The 16,733-nt window shown below is 49.7% G+C and overlaps 1 protein-coding gene across 1 annotated transcript in view; it reads right to left on the reverse strand.

Annotated features, from left to right (window-relative positions):
• LOC144500302 (uncharacterized) overlaps positions 1 to 16,733 on the reverse strand; it is a 138,081-nt gene that overhangs the window by 81,812 nt on the left and 39,536 nt on the right. The window contains exons 12-21 of the mRNA XM_078222989.1: positions 13,460 to 13,528; positions 12,398 to 12,478; positions 10,436 to 10,504; positions 9,243 to 9,410; positions 7,061 to 7,141; positions 6,713 to 6,754; positions 5,028 to 5,171; positions 3,230 to 3,436; positions 2,498 to 2,518; positions 55 to 72 (exon numbers count right to left, since the gene is read on the reverse strand). Of these exons, the coding sequence (XP_078079115.1) occupies positions 55 to 72; positions 2,498 to 2,518; positions 3,230 to 3,436; positions 5,028 to 5,171; positions 6,713 to 6,754; positions 7,061 to 7,141; positions 9,243 to 9,410; positions 10,436 to 10,504; positions 12,398 to 12,478; positions 13,460 to 13,528 (900 nt within the window). The remainder of the gene's footprint in view (positions 1 to 54; positions 73 to 2,497; positions 2,519 to 3,229; positions 3,437 to 5,027; positions 5,172 to 6,712; positions 6,755 to 7,060; positions 7,142 to 9,242; positions 9,411 to 10,435; positions 10,505 to 12,397; positions 12,479 to 13,459; positions 13,529 to 16,733) is intronic.

The raw sequence follows: 16,733 nt of genomic DNA on the forward strand, positions 1-16,733 counted from the left end.
TGGAGCATGAAGAGGAGCAAACAGTTACAAATAAAAGGAAGTTTTCCAGCTCACCTTTAATCCCTGGTTCACCTGGTGAAAGGAGATAGAACAGAAAGAATTGTCGTTTGAATTTTATTACAATTAAACAGGGTTTTCTGGGTCAGAGAGGCTGTTCGTGAGTAGTTATGAATTTAGTCATCGAGATTTACAGCATGGAAACAGGCCCTTCGGCCCAACTTGTCCATGCCGCCTTTTTTTTCTTAAAACCCCTAAGCTAATCCCAGTTGCCCACATTTGACCCATATCCCTCCATACCCATCGTACCCATGTAAGTATCTAAATGCTTTTTAAAAGGCAAAATTGTACCCGCCTCTGGCAGCTTGTTCCAGACACTCACCACCCTCTGTGTGAACAAATTGCCCCTCTGGACACTTTTGTATCTCTCCCCTCTCACCTTAAACCTATGCCCTCTAGTTTTAGACACCCCTACCTTTGGGAAAATATATTGACTATCTAGCTGATCTATGCCCCTCATTATTTTATAGACCTCTATAAGATCACCCCTCAGCCTCCTACGCTCCAGAGAAAAAAGTCCCAGTCTATCCAGCCTCTCCTTATAACTCAATCCATCAAGTCCCGGTAGCACCTAGTAAATCTTTTCTGCACTCTTTCTAGTTTAATAATATCCTTTCTATAATATGGTGACCAGAATTGTACACAGTATTCCAAGTGTGGCCTTACCAATGTCTTGTACAACTTCAACAAGACATTCCAACTCCTGTATTCAATGTTCTGACCGATGAAACCAAGCATGTCGAGTGCCTTCTTCACCACTCTGTCCACCTGTGACTCCACTTTCAAGGAGCTATGAACATGTACCCGAGATCTCTTTGTTCTGTAACTCTCCCCAACGCCCTTCCATTAACTGAGTAAGTCCTGCCCTGGTTCAATCTACCAAAATGCATCACCTCGCATTTGTCTAAATTAAACTCCATCTGCCATTCGTCAGCCCACTGGCCCAATTGATCAAGATCCCGTTGCAATTGGGGATAACTTTCTTCACTGTCGTTCAGTGTGTATTAGAAATCCAGTTATACCTCACTGAACACAGTATAACTTTTTCCCGGGTTTTATAGTCAGGCTAAGAAGGTTAATGGGCAAGTTCTCGTGACATCAGTGATTTCTATTCAGCCACAGTATTCAGTAGTTTACCCCGCAGAGGAGCTGACAGGAACTTTCTTTCACATGTTTAACTGTGTGCGTGTGACTTCCAAAGCTGCAGTCCGTGTCAGAGCCAGAATAGTGAAGAATAATCACAGGTTCAATTTCAACCAGAATATCTGTGTCCATGTTTACAGGACGCTGTGATTAAAGGGGTGGTTTCTGCAATCTCATGGCACCAATGTTTCGCAACACTCATTCTCCCTCCCTCATCTCATCCCTTTTAATTTCCCCTCCTTCCCCCCCAACCCCCCCTCCCCCCCTCCTCCCCCCTGTCCCCCCTCCTCTCCCCTCTGCCCCCCCCCCTCCTCTCCCCTCTGCCCCCCCCCCTCCTCTCCCCTCTGCCCCCCCCTCCTTCCCCCTCTCCCTCTCCATTCAGCTACAACACCCTGGAAATATGGAAAGGGAATAGCATGAGGGAACAGACCACAATCTCACTGTCACACTCCGGGACACAGAGTTAAAGGAACACGTCAGAGACAAAGATTAAAGTTTATTTATTAGTCACAAGTAGGCTTATATTAACACTGCAATGAAGTTACTGTGAAAATCCCCTCGTCGCCACACTCCGGCGCCTGTTCGGGTACACTGAGGGAGAATTTAGCCTGGCCAATGCACCTAACAGCATGTCTTTCGGACTGTGGGAGGAAATCGGAGCACCCGGAGGAAACCCACACAGACACAGGGAGAACGTGCAAACTCTGCACAGACAGTGACCCGAGGCCGGAATCGAACCCAGGTCCCTGGAGCTGTGAGGCAGCAGCGCTAACCCACTGTACCACCATGCTGCCCCAGTACATAGAATCAGAGAGACATACTGCCAAGCCCTCTGGCCTCACGGTGACATCAGTGTGCGCAGCGGGGACTGCACTGGAGCCCAGTGGCCCTCTGGCCTCACGGTGACCGTCAGTGTGCGCAGCGGGGACTGCACTGGAGCCCAGTGGCCCTCTGGCCTCACGGTGACATCAGTGTGCGCAGCGGGGACTGCACTGGAGCCCAGTGGCCCTCTGGCCTCACGGTGACCGTCAGTGTGCGCAGCGGGGACTGCACTGTCAGCTACACAGTGCGGCACAGTCACAGAAATGGAGCTGAATTTAGTTGATAATTAATTAAATTGGCTGCCCATCCCCCTGGTCCCTGAACCGCCCTCCCAGGAGGTGAGGATGCGCTGAAGAACCCTCACAACACAGCTTCCCCCATTCCCACCCCGTCCGCCCCCAATCCATCCCAGCCTGTTACCAGCCGGCTGGGAAAATCCCAATAAAATTAAAGCCCCATCATACTGGTTACTTACCTTGTGCTCCTCTCACCGAGTCTGTAATTAAAGATAAACAGATTCAGTCCTGGGTAGCAGAAAGGAGGAACATCAGTCCGACCACTTCCCCTTTAAAGAACATTTACTGTCTGCTGACTAAAAATAATTCCCAATCCAGAACATTCAGTGGAGCCGATATGGATCACTCAAAGTCGTCTGTCTCTGCCCTACCTCATACTGTGTCTCTAACCATGTGGCCCACACAGACAGACAGACAGACAGGTGGGCAGAACTCTCTCACTAAAAGGATAGTTGAGTTGAGGGTACAACTGGGATGAGGGGACAATAAAAAGGGAGGGACATGGGGATATACTGGGATTGAGGGATATGGGGATATACTGGGATTGAGGGATATGGGGATATACTGGGATTGAGGGATATGGGGATATACTGGGATTGAGGGATATGGGGATATACTGGGTTTGAGGGATATGGGGATATACCTGGATTGAGGGATATGGGGAGTTGGTGGCATTGAGGGATGTGGGGATATACTGGGATTGAGGGATATGGGGATATACTGGGATTGAAGGATGTGGGGATATACTGGGATTGAGGGATTTGGGATGAAAGAGATTTCCGAAGAGAGAGATTTTGTGCTGATGAAGGTCTCTTGTTGCCTGAACATTATTGGTCAGGAAGTATCACAGCGTTTAATCCATCCACCCAACACCAAGTACTTTGCCTATTTTCCCAGCACGATGCTCTCACCTCGATATTGCGCAGACTGTAACTTGGATTCGATCTGGCTCCATAGGTCACGCTTGATATCTCCTGAGCTCCAAGAATCTGTGTCCAGCTTGGTCTCAGACCCACCATTCACAGAGGCAAACTGGTCTGGCCGAGCAACTTGCTTCTCAAATCTCGATCCAGATTCCAGCGCGTTGACGCGGGATTTCAGCTTCTTCACCTCGTCCGCTGTAAGGTGAGAGGCATGTAGATTAACCTGGGCTCAATCTGAACACAATCCAACCAGGAGACAGTTCAGGAATGATTGGAAGAGCAGGCAGGGGGTTGCTAACTCTCCCGGATTGCCCAGGAGTCTACAGGAATTGAAGGTTAATGTCCTCAGCACTGCTGTGAGAAAAGCAGGGAGTAACATTCCTGGCGCATTCCGATAAATTGTCTGTTTCCCTTCAACACTTCAGTCCCATCATTATAAAGCGTTGGAGTTGGGAAAAATAGGAAGCGATCAAAGCTCCAGGAATGCATCCAATCGGAGTTGGCAAACTGATTACCTGAAACAAAGCCCACACCTGCCCGACCCAAACCAGACCAGCCACCCCCAACCCCCAAGGCATTGCCCACTCCCTCAACTCCCAGGGCATTGCCCACTCCCTCAACCCCCAGGGCATTGCCCACTCCCTCAACACCCAGACATAGGGCTGGACTTTCCTCCATACTTTTTTAATGCATTTACGGGGTGTGGGCTGGCCCGCATTTATTGCCCATCCCTAATTGCCCCTGAGAAGGTGGTGGTGAGCCGCCTTCTTGAATCGCTGTAGGCCCTGGAGTGTAGGTACACCCACTGTGCTGTCAGGGATGGAATTCCAGGATTTTGACCCAGGGAGAGTGAAGAAACAGGCTTTGGGGAGTCAGGAGGTGAGTTACTCACCACAGAATTCCCAGCCTCTGACCTGCCCTGGTAGCCGCAGTATTTCTATGGTGAGTCCAGTTCAGCTGTTGGCCAATGATAACCTCCTGAATGTTGGCAGTGGGGGATTCAGTGATGGTAATGCCATTGAATGTCAAGGGAACAATGGTTAGATTCTCTCTTGTTGGAGACAATCATTGCCTGGCACTTGTGTGGCATGAATGTTACTTGCCAGTTATCAGCCCAAGCCTGGATATTGTCCAGATCTTGCTGCATTTGAATATGGGCTGCTTCAGTATCTGAGGAGTTGCGAATGGTGCTGAACATTGTGCAATCATCAGTGACCATCCCCACTTCCGACCTCATGATGGAGGGAAGGTCATTGATGAAGCAGCTGAGGATGGTTGGGCCTTAGACACTCCCCTGAGGGACTCCTGCAGAGATGTCCCAGAGCTGATAAGATTGAGTTTTAAAGTTTCAAGTTTAAAGTTCAAAGCTTTGAAGTTTAATGTTTATTTATTAGTTAGTCACAAGTAGGCTTACATTAACACTGCAATGAAGTTACTGTGAAAATCCCCTAGTCGCCACACTCCGGCGCCTGTTCGGGTGCACTGAGGGAGAATTTAGCATGGCCAATGCACCCTAACCAGCACGTCTTTGGACTGTGAGAGGAAACCGGAGCACCCGGAGGAAACCCACGCAGACACAGGGAGAACGGGGAGACTCCACACAGACAGTGACCCAAGCCAGGAATCGAACCCGGGTCCCTGGCACTGTGAGGCAGCAGTGCTAACCAGTGTTAACAGGTGCCACGGTGCCACCTCCGATCTCTGCCTCCCCCTGGCCCCCAGTCTCTGCCTTTCCTCCAGCTCCTGTTCCCTACCCCCTCCCCTCGCCACCCCCACCCGCACTCACCCAATGCGATGAGGCCGAAGAGAAGGCCTAGGAGCAGTAACCAGGCCAGGAGCAATCCCAGCAGCCACTTCCACCAGCTGCAGCAGCGACAGCAGGAGCACCAGGAGGGGATGGAGCCCAAATCCTCCTCACTCGATCGGATCTCTGCAAAGAGAGGCAGAGGAGATGTGATCACATTTCCAACACAGCCACAGGATGGGTCTTTCCGAGTTCACAGGCAAAGGGGCAGGGTTGGAGATGTACTATTGTTCATGTACTATTAATCACTTTGGTAGCAAAAACGGGAGGGCAGATCATTATCTGAATGGCTGTAAATTGGGAGAGGGGAGTGTGCAGCGGGACCTGGGTGTCCTTGTGCACCAGTCACTGAAGGTAAGCATGCAGGGGCAGCAGGCGGTAAAGAAGGCAAATGGCATGTTGGCCTTCATTGCGAGAGGTTTCGAGTACAGGAGCAGGGATGTGTTGTTGCAATTATACAGGGCCTTGGTGAGGCCACACCGAGAATATTGTGTGTAGTTTTGGTCTCCTTTTCTGAGGAAGGATGTTCTTGCTCTCGAGGGAGTGCAGCGAAGGTTTACCAGGCTGATTCTGGGGATGGCGGGACTGATGTATGAGGAGAGATTGAGTTGGTTAGGATTATATTTGCTGGAGTTCAGAAGAATGAGGGGGAATCTAATTGAAACCTATAAAATTCTAACAGGATGAGACAGGGTAGATGCAGGGAGGATGTTCCCGATGGTGGGGGGTGTCCAGAACCAGGGGTCACAGTTTGAGGATTCAGGGTAGACCATTTAGGACGGAGGTGAGGAGATATTTTTTTCACCCAGAGAGTGGTGAGTCTATGCGTTTCGCTACCACAGAATGTAGTTGAGGCCAAAACATTGTGGCCAGAATTATCCGGCCGTTCATGTCCAGCCAACGGTGCAAGCCAGGAATTTGGCACTCAGCCAAATCTCCGTTCACTGCAGCGGGACTGGAGAATCCCGCTGGCGTGAATGGCCGGAGAATCCCGGCCTGTATATTTTTACAAAGGAATTAGATATAGCTCTTGGGGCGAAATGTTCAAAGGATATTGGGGGGAAGCGAGATCAGGCTATAGAATTGGATGATCAGCCATGATCAGAATGAATGGCGGAGCAGGCTCGAAGGGCCGAATGGTCTCCTCCTGCTCCTAGTTTCTAATTCCTATGTTTTAAATCATGATTTGCTTGGATAGAAAATAAGACAAAAATGTTTCCAGTGGCAGGAGGGTTGGTAACCAAAGAGACACAAACTTAAAATAATTGTGAAAGGCACCAGAGGCAGCAGGGAGGAGAGTTGTTGTGATCGAGTTGTTGTGATCGAGTTGTAATCTGGAACCTACCTGGAAGCGAGGTGGAAGCAGATTCAACGGTAACTTTCAAAAGAGAGATTGGGTAAATACTGAAGGAAAGGTCGTAGGGTTATGGGACAGGAATGGGGTGTGGCATTAATTGGCTAGCTCTTTCATCGAGCTGTCACAGGCATGAGGGGCTAACTGCCCCTCTTTCTGTGCATTATCATTGTGTAATTTACAAACAGGGCTTAGCATTTTCTACATCGACAGCCACTGAGCCTCGAACTGTCACTGCATTTCACCCAATCCTTCAGCTTGGCTTTGTCGGGTATTATTCCCACAGGAGTGGCAGTGGGGCTTGTTCACTGACCTGCGTATGTGGCCTTGTCCTTAGTTGACATTTTCAAACCTGCTGGATAAACAGAAACAGGAATACTGATTTCACCAGGAAACAGCCGACTGTGTCAGATAGAGCGATAGAGAGAAAGTTAGAAACAAAGAGATAGAAAGTGTCAAACAGAGAGAGAGAAACTGAGAGGGCGAGAGAGAATCAGATCGAGATTGAAGCTTTAACTAAACTCCAAAATGATTAATTTCCAACAAGTTACCAGTTTGTGAAATACAACAGTACATACTGGGGATCTTAGCCATTGCTGTTGGTCCTCCCAGCAGCTGGGGGCACCGATTCCCTGCTTCGTCTATTCTATCCTCTACTTACCATTGGTTTGAGCCTTGACTCCTGATGCAATGTCACTGGAAAGCACATGCCCTTGTTTCAAGGCACCATCCGTCACTGATGCTGAAAGGCATAAACCCAGGATCAGTTTAACCCGCTGAGTCTCACAGCAGGAAGACCACACTTCATTCCATTAACCTCCCCCATTCCACTTGTGACACCATCAGCATGTGCCAAGAGCGCGGCCAGAGGGTGAACGGGGGGTACAGAGGGCAGGAGGGGGTGCAGGGGACAAAAGGAATGCAGAGCTGAGGGGCGCGTAGGGGTGAAAGGGGGTGAGGCAGCACAAGGTCGAGTGGGTGCAGGGGAACGATGGAGGGGCAGACGTGAGGGGGCAAAGAGGCAATGGGGTTCAGAGGTGTGAATAGTGCAGGGGATTGAAGGGTGCAGGGATATGGGAGCAGACAGGAAAGAGGGTGAGATGGGTGCGCGCAATGGACTGACAGGGCTGATGGGGACTGCAGAAGGTTGGGCAAGCGAGGGGCAGGGGATGGGGGAAAGGGGGTGCAGGAGATGAGAGGGTTGAAAGGGCTCAGAGTGTGCTGGGTTTGAGGGGAGAGCAGAGTGAGAGGCAATGGGGTTGCGGAGATTGAGTGGACACGGGGCAAAAGCAATGAAGGAGGTGCATGGGGCAAGGGGTTGGAGGGGAATTCAGGGATGAGCAGGCGAGGGGATGATTTGATTTGATTTATTATTGTCACATGTATTAACATACAGTGAAAAGTATTGTTTCTTGCGCGCTATACAGACAAAGCATACCGTTCATAGAGAAGGAACCGAGAGAGTGCAGAATGTAGTGTTACAGTCATAGCTAGGGTGTAGAGAAAGATCAACTTAATGCAAGGTAGTTGGTCAGAGTTGTAGCGGACATGCCAAATTTCCTTAGTCTTCTGAGAAGATAGAGGTGTTGGTGGACTTTCTTAACCATAGTGTCGGCATGGGGGGGACCAGGACAGGTTGTTGGTGATCTGGACACCCAAAAACAAGGTGGTAGGGGGAGTTACAGGGGGCAAGAGTCTGAGGGGGTTGCAGGGGGCAAGAGGCTGAGGGGTCGCAGAGGGCAATGGGGATGAAGGGTGAGGAGACTGAACTTTTATCAGGCGGAGATATGGTGAAGGTTTTAGCTGTCAGGAATCTGCATTCTGCACTTGTGTTTTGTTCTAGTATTTGCCTACGTAATGCTCTTTCTAAATGTTTATTTCCCTGTTGTAACCTCCAGACCACTTTAACCTCCATAACCTATCCTCACCCTAAGCCTAACACTGACCCTAACCCTGAGCCTGGGGGTGGGGGGTTGGGTGGGGGTGGGAGTTGGGGTTTGGGTGGGAGTTGGGGGTGGGGGGGGTTGGGTGGGGTTGGGTGGGGGTGTGTGGGGTTGGGTGGGGGTTGGGTGGGGATGGGGGGTTGGGTGGGGTTTGGGTGGAGGTGGGGGCTTGGGTGGGAGTTGGGTGGGGGTTGGGTAGGGATGAGGTTGGGTGGGGGTTGGGTGGGGGGTTGGGTGGGGGTGGGTGGGCGTTGGGGTTGGGTGGGGGGGGTTGGGTTGGGTGGGGGTTGGGTTGGGTGGGGGTTGGGTTGGGTGGGGGTTGGGTGGGGGTTGGGTGGGGGTGGGTGGAGGGTTGGGTGGGGGTGGGGATGGGGGGTTGGGTGGGGGTTGGGTGGGGGTGGGGGGTTGGGTGGGGGTGGGTGGGCGTTGGGGTTGGGTGGGGGTTGGGGGATTGGGTGGGGATGGGGGGTTGGGTGGGGGTTGGGTGGGGGTTGGGTTGGGTGGGGGTTGGGTGGGGGTTGGGTGGGGGTTGGGTGGGAGTGGGTGGGGGTTGGGTGGGAGTGGGTGGAGGGTTGGGTGGGGGGGGTTGGGTTGGGTGGGGGTTGGGTTGGGTGGGGGTTGGGTGGGGGTTGGGTGGGGGTGGGTGGAGGGTTGGGTGGGGGTGGGGATGGGGGGTTGGGTGGGGGTTGGGTGGGGGTGGGGGGTTGGGTGGGGGTTGGGTGGGGGTTGGGTGGGGGTTGGGTGGGGGTGGGTGGAGGGTTGGGTGGGGATGGGTGGAGGGTTGGGTGGGGGTTGGGTGGGGGTGGGGTTGGGTTGGGTGGGGGTTGGGTGGGGGGTGGGTCTGTCTCCGGCTGGGCTGGGACTGGGGAATCGCTGCCGGTGGGTGGGTGTGAACATTACCGGTAAAGCTGCCGGGGGAAAAGCTGCCGGCAGTGCTGGTGAAGAGTTTGCCGGTGTCTTTGCTCAGGATCAGAAGCTCGGTGTCCTTCTTCGGGGGGGAATTTTCCTTCTCCAGCAGCAGGAACTTGTAATCTTTCCGTAAAATGTCATCAGCATCCGTGGTCCCGGCTGTGGAGAGAAACATTGTGACCCGAGGATAACTGATACAAGCCCCGAGCTGATCCATTCCACACGTTCCCCACCCTCCTACACCCAGGGGCGGTGTTGGCCGAGTGGTATTAACGCTAGATATTAATCCAGAAACGCTGCCAATGTTCTGGGGACCCGGGTTCAAATCCCACCACAGCAGATGGTGGAATTTGAATTCAATAAAAAATATCTGGAATTGAGAATCTACTGATGACCATGAAACCATTGTCGATTATCGGGAAAACCCATCTGGTTCACTACTATCCTTTAGAGAAGGAAATCTGCCGCCCTTACCTGGTCTGGCCACTTGTGACTCCAGAGCCACAGCAATGTGGTTGATTCTTAACTGCCCTCCAAGGGTAACGAGGAATGGGTAATAAATACTGGCCAGCCAGCGATGGCCATGTCCCACAAATACACCCAAAAACCCAAACAACGCACCCTGAGGCTAATTGACCCAAGAGTTGTTGGGATATCCGTGCTGGGACTGCTGGGATATCTGTGCGCTGGGACTGCTGGGATATCAGTGCTGGGGCTGCTGGGATATCTGTGCACTGGGGCTGCTGGGATATCCATGCACTGGGGCTGCTGGGATATCTGTGCTGGGACTGCTGGGATATCCATGTGCTGGGACTGCTGGAATATCCATGCTGGGACTGCTGGGATATCCGTGCGCTGGGGCTGCTGGGATGTCTGTGCTGGGGCTGCTGGCATATCTGTGCTGGGGCTGCTGGGATATCCACGCTGAGGTTGCTGCGATGTCTGTGCTGGGGTTGCTGCGATGTCCGTGCTGGGGCTGCTGGGATATCTGTGCTGGGGTTGCTGCAATGTCCGTGCTGGGGTTGCTGCGATGTCTGTGCTGGGGTGCTGGGATATTTGTGCTGGGGCTGCTGGGATATCTGTGCTGGGGCTGCTGGGATATCCGTGCTGGGTTTGCTGGGATATCCGTGCTGGGGCTGCTGGGGTATCCGTGTGCAGTGGTCTCCAGGGTAACAGTCACTAACCTGTGGTGCTGCTCTGGCCCGTGGTCACCACACTGGAATTTGCCACAAGGTTTTTCTGCACTCCCAGTGCTGCTGGATCGGTGAGAGCAGAGGCAGAGTCGCCAGCCCGAGCACCAAGAATAGAATTAAACAAACATGGTGACAACACTGACATACAGAGAGGCATTAATAAGAGAATAAACTTGCCCTTGTCTAAACCCCATCTCACCGCGCTGACCCTCACTGGGATACAGTTCCTGAAGGTGCTGACTCTCACTGGGATACAGTTCCTGAAGGTGCTGACTCTCACTGGGATACAGTTCCTGAAGGTGCTGACTCTCACTCGAGGACAGTTCCTGAAGGTGCTGACTCTCACTCGAGGACAGTTCCTGAAGGTGCTGACTCTCACTGGGGGACAGTTCCTGAAGGTGCTGACTCTCACTGGGATACAGTTCCTGAAGGTGCTGACTCTCACTGGGATACAGTTCCTGAAGGTGCTGACTCTCAGTCGGGGACAGTTCCTGAAGGTGCTGAATCTCACTGGGATACAGTTCCTGAAGGTGCTGACTCTCACTCGAGGACAGTTCCTGAAGGTGCTGACTCTCACTGGGATACAGTTCCTGAAGGTGCTGACTCTCACTCGGGGACAGTTCCTGAAGGTGCTGACTCTCACTCGAGGACAGTTCCTGAAGGTGCTGACTCTCACTCGAGGACAGTTCCTGAAGGTGCTGACTCACACTCGAGGACAGTTCCTGAAGGTGCTGACTCTCACTGGGATACAGTTCCTGAAGGTGCTGACTCTCACTGGGGTACAGTTCCTGAAGGTGCTGACTCTCACTGGGGTACAGTTCCTGAAGGTGCTGACTCTCACTGGGATACAGTTCCTGAAGGTGCTAAGGTGCTGACTCTCACTGGGACACAGTTCCTGAAGGTGCTGCCTCTCACTGGAGGAGTTTGGAATCTGCCAAACCGGATGATCCCGTTCGCAGGAACGGCTGGAGAATTTTGAAGTGGGGACCAAATGTAATATTTCCAAGTTCACGGCTCGGTGGGAATGTGTGTTGTGAGGAAGATGTAAAGCAGTTATCGGGGTGTTTGGACAGAGTTAGTGAATGGGCAAGAACACAGCAAGTGGAATATACTATGGAAACTGTGAAGTTATTTACTGTGGTAGCAGGAACAGACGTGCAGAGTATTTGCTGAATGGTAAGTGATTAGAAAGTATCGATGTTCAAAAGGATCTCATTGAAACCATAAAGTACTGAAAGGAATAGACAGTGGTCGGTGCGGGTAAAATGTTTCCCTCGGTTGAAAAGTCTAGAACCAGGGGACACAGTTTCAAATTAAAGTGGAAGCTGCCTAGGATCGAGATGGGGAGAAATTTCTTTACACAGAGGGTTGTGAATGTTTGGAGTTCTCCTAGCCCAGTGGAAGCTCAGTCACTGAGTGTGTTTAAAACTGAGATTGATAGATTTCTGATAAACAATGACATAAAGTGCTGTGGGGATAGTGTGGGGAAAAGACACTGAAGTGGATGATCAGCCATGATCGTATTGACTGGCAGAGCAGGTGGGCTGAATGGCCCACTCCTGTTCCTATGTTTTTGTAGAGAGCTGGTAGAGAGAATGGCAAAATGGCCTCTCTGTGCTGACATCATTCTCGGATGCTCTGACCCTGGGGACAGGATATTGTCGGAGGGATTCTGTGCTTCCTCGGTCACTTCAGAGAGCAGAAATCAGGAGCCAGTGTACAGCGAATAGCAGTGGGTGCTGAGGCCGCTGTTACCTCTCCTTAAACCTCGGGCACTGAGGACCAGTGATCTCAACACAGACTGGAGATTGACAGAGTCACAGCCTGACCGGCTGTGCTGCTACTGGTTACTCTGTTCCCAGCTATCCTGTTTAGCTGCTATTCCCTAATGCTGCAGACACTGCACTCTAACATGACCAGAGTTGGTGCTGCGTTTATTGGAGCGTTACTCACCTGAGTTGGAGTTTGTCTGGGTTAGAGTATTACTGGTGACCAGGCCAGATGTGGCTGTGAGATTATTCTGAACCCCTTGAACTGTCAACAAGAAAGAAGATAAAATATGAGTTCGTGCAGAGTGTGAATGGAATTAACAGTGAGTGGAGACACGCTGCCCTTAAACCATCGCTCCTGGCTTCTGGGACAGTCCAATTCCCGTGCAAAGCCCATCGCTCTGCGCCAAGTGACACACACAACCAGCAGTTCAACCTCACACCTGACCTTTGATCTCAGACAGTCTGACCACATGATGACTGGAGATACCAACATGAGGTCACATGACAATTAATGCCAACCTGGGCTGAGTTAGATCAAATGGCCTGTTTCCAGGTTGTAACTTATTTCAATGAGGAGGCCATTCAGTCCCTCGGACCTGGTCTGCCATCCAACTAAATCATGGCGGATCTGCATCTTAACTCCATTTCCCCACCTCGGTTCCATTTCGTCTAACATTCTACCCAACAACATTCTATCAGCTTAGGTTGAACATTTTCAATTGACCGCAATCCCTCCCCCCCTCCGCCCACCCCCCCATGCCCCGCACCCCCACCCCAATCCCCCCCCCCCCCCCCCCCCCACCCAGCCTGAAGAGTTTGAAAGCTTTTTCTGAAATGGAGGATTGCAGATTTCTGCTCCTGTTTGTGTGAGGAAGTGCTTCGTAACATCGCACCTCAACACCGTGGCTCGAATGTAAGGTTCTGCTCCCTAATTCAGGACTTTCTATCTATTGATTCTATCAAACCCTTTAATCGTCTGTTTAACATCTCATGTTCATCTTTCATATACAATGGAATAAAAATTGACATTGTCCCCCTAACGTAACCCTGTTAGTCCCAATATCATTACGCTGGATCCTCACTGCACACACCCCACTGATGGTGCTGATGTGGGAGCCCCAACAGAACGCAACACTCCGCATGGATCTAACCAGAGTTTTCTCAAACTGTATGAAGTTTATCCGGGTGTCAGTGTATTGATCCACTCGATTGGAGTATCTAAACCAGTTATCCAGAAACTGACCTGCTGGAGTGGTCAGTCCCACACTCCCAATCACCGGGCTTGTAGCTTTGTTATTCTGGGTTTCAGTTACTGAGAAAAGGAAAGTGAGATGAGAGTCAATGGAGATTGAGTCAGTCCAAAGAGAACTCACTTAGAAAAACAGCCACACCAACTCACTCACACAGCACTCTGTACAGAAGCAGCAATGACTGAACTCCACACACACAGCCTCTGTTTAATTACAGAGCATTTGTACATTGCAATATTGAGAGAACTCACTCAGCATTCAAGGAGTGAGCAGCTGAGAGAGTTCACGCACAGTGAAACTCAGAAATCTCAGACTCCATCCAGAGCAGCAGATACAATTTTAACCACCAGAAACTGGCCAACTTCTAAAGAATGAACAGGGATATATATTCTAAGAGAAGCTGAGCTATTAGGTATCACTTTATATATTGTATAACACACCCACCAGAGACCCAGGTTCAATTCCTGGCTCGGGTCACTGTCTGTGCGGAGTCTGCACAATCTCCCTGTGTCTGCATGGGTTTTCTCCGGGTGCTCCGGTTTCCTGCCACAGTTGAAAGATGCGTAGATTAGGTGGATTGGCCATGCTAAATGCTTGGGCTTATGGCGATAGGGCAGGGTGGGCCTGGATAAGATGCTCTTTCGGAGAGTCGGTACAGGCTTAATGGGCCAAATGGCCTCCTTCGGCACTGTGGAGTCTACAGATTCTGGGTGTTACTGGGTATAATACCTCTGTATATACTATATATAAATACACATTGTCCGTTACTGCATATAGCACTGTATATAATGACAGTGCGCTACTGGGTATGACACTATTTATTATATGATAAGTGTGTGTTGCTGGATATAACACTACATATATTCTTTAACAACACACCGTATGTCACTTGATATAACATTAATGTATACACAGTTCCTGACTAATAGAAAATAGGAATGGAGAAAGAATTTGAGAGGAAGATGGCTCGGAAAGTTGAACATTAAGAGTTTCTACAAGTATTTAAAACGGAAATCAGGAATTAGAATGAATCTAGGTCCTCCAGAGACAGTCTTGTGAATTAATAGTAGGAAATGGCAGATACATTGAACAGATATTCTGCATCTGCTTTCACTGGAGAGAGTACAAATACTATCCCAGACTATCCCAGACATACCCATAAAGCAAGCGGCAAAAGGGAGGAAGGAGCTTAAATACCATTACAATCACCATGGAAAAGGTACTGAGAACATGATCGGAATAAAAGGTTAACAAATCCCCAGAAGCTGATACAAACATACTAAACCTACAAAATAGGGGCAAGAGTTGACCATTCGGCCCTTCCAGCTGCTCCTCCATTCAATAAGATCATGGCAAATCTGTCTGTGTTTCTATTGCCACATTCCTGTCTGGGGTAGATAACCTTCGATTCCCTTGCCTATCTAACTCCACTTAAAAATATTCAATCACCCACCTCCACTGTCTTCTGAGACAGGGGGCAGAATTTTACAGCCTCAGTCGGGCGAGACTGGAAATTTCCACCTGAGCTGAATGGGGATTTCCATTGTTGGACCCGCACCGTGCTGATTCCGTGGCCAGCGAGATGGTAGACTTCCGGGCAGAAGTTTCAAAGTCACAGATTCCTCTGAGAGAAAATGTTTCTCCTTATCTCTGTCCTAAAAAAGGGGTGACCCCTAATTTTAAAACAATGCTCCCTAGTTCTGGACTCACCCACAAGAGAAAACTTACAAATGGATATGGATACGTTGGTGAATGGGCTAAAATTTGTCAGATGGGGTTTAACGTGGATAAATGTGAGGTTATCCATTGTGGTCAGAAATATAAAAAGGCAACTTATTATCTAAATGGAGAGCAACTTGAGAGTGCAGAGGGATCTGGGTGCCCTTGTGCAGAAGGTTTGTATCCTATAGAAGATAATAAGGCAGATAAGTGGAATCTTAGCATTTCTTGCTAAAGGAACAGGATATAAAAGTAGTGAAGTGTTGCTGCTACTGTACAAAGCATTAGTGAGGCGGCACTCAGAATATTGTGGGCAGTTTTGATCCCCTTACTTGTGGAGGAATGGAGTTGCATTAGAGGCAGTTCAGAGGAGTTTCACTAGATTGATTCCAGAGATTGGGGGTTTGTCTTATGACAAGGGATTGGGCAGTTTAGGCCTCTACTCCCTGGAGTTTAGAAGAATGAGAGGAGATCTACTTGAGGGATATGAGATGATAAATGGGATTGACAGGGTAGACGTGAAGAGGATGTTTACTCTTGTGGGGCAATCTGGAACAAGAGGTGATAGTTTTAGGATAAGGGATAGCAGATTTAAAACAGAGGTGGGAGAAATTACTTCTCTCAAAGAGTGAATCTGTGGAATTCACTTCCCCAGAGTGAGGTGGATGCCGGGACATTGAGTAAGTTTAAGGAAGAGATAGACAGGTTTTTAATTAGTAACGGGTTTGAAGGGTTATGGTGAACAGACAGGAAAGTGGAGTTGAGGCTGCAGTGAGATCAGCCATGATCGTATTGAATGGTGGAGCAGGCTCGAGGGGCTGAATGGCCTCCTCCTGATCCTAGCTCTTATGTTCTTATGTCATAGGGATCAGCACTGGGTCCTCAGCTGTTTACAATTGACATCAATGACTAAGGTGCGTGGTTGTTAAATTTCTCAATGGCCCAAATATCGGTAAGTTGAGACGAAGATATAACGAATCTGCAAAGGGACATAAACAGGTTAAGCACAAATTTGGCGTATGCAGTTTAATGTGGGAAAATGTGAATGTCAGGAAAAACAGATGTTAGGAAAACAAAGGTTTTAATGGATTTATATTTGTAAACATTAGAAGTAAGGTATAATTTTAAGTGGGTTTAATTTAATGCTGGACCAATGTGTTTGTATGTGTGTGTGTGGGGGGTATTAGTTTCAATTCCAGCTGTGTTTCTATTGTGCTTGGAGAGGGTTACAGAGAGAAGTGTAAATAGAAGTAGCAGTGGTTGCTTAGCAACAGGGTCCCTTTTAAGGTAGGAAGTTTTAGTTTTTAGCTAAATTTGTTTACAATTGCAGACAGAATACTGGGGAGTGAACATCTATCAACACTGCCAGAAGAAAGACTGGACAGCACAAGGGAACGGCAAAGCAGCAGGCTTCCCAAAGAACCAGATACAGTCCAGTTAACTTAGGAATTGGGATATAACCTCCGCCATCTTCAGATATTCCTGAAGAGAACAGAGACCAAGGTATTGTTCAGGAGAATTCTGGGGAGAAAGTAAACAAAGTGTTCT

The sequence above is a fragment of the Mustelus asterias genome, chromosome 11, assembly GCF_964213995.1.
Source record: "Mustelus asterias chromosome 11, sMusAst1.hap1.1, whole genome shotgun sequence".
NCBI classification, from domain to species: Eukaryota; Metazoa; Chordata; class Chondrichthyes; order Carcharhiniformes; family Triakidae; genus Mustelus; species Mustelus asterias.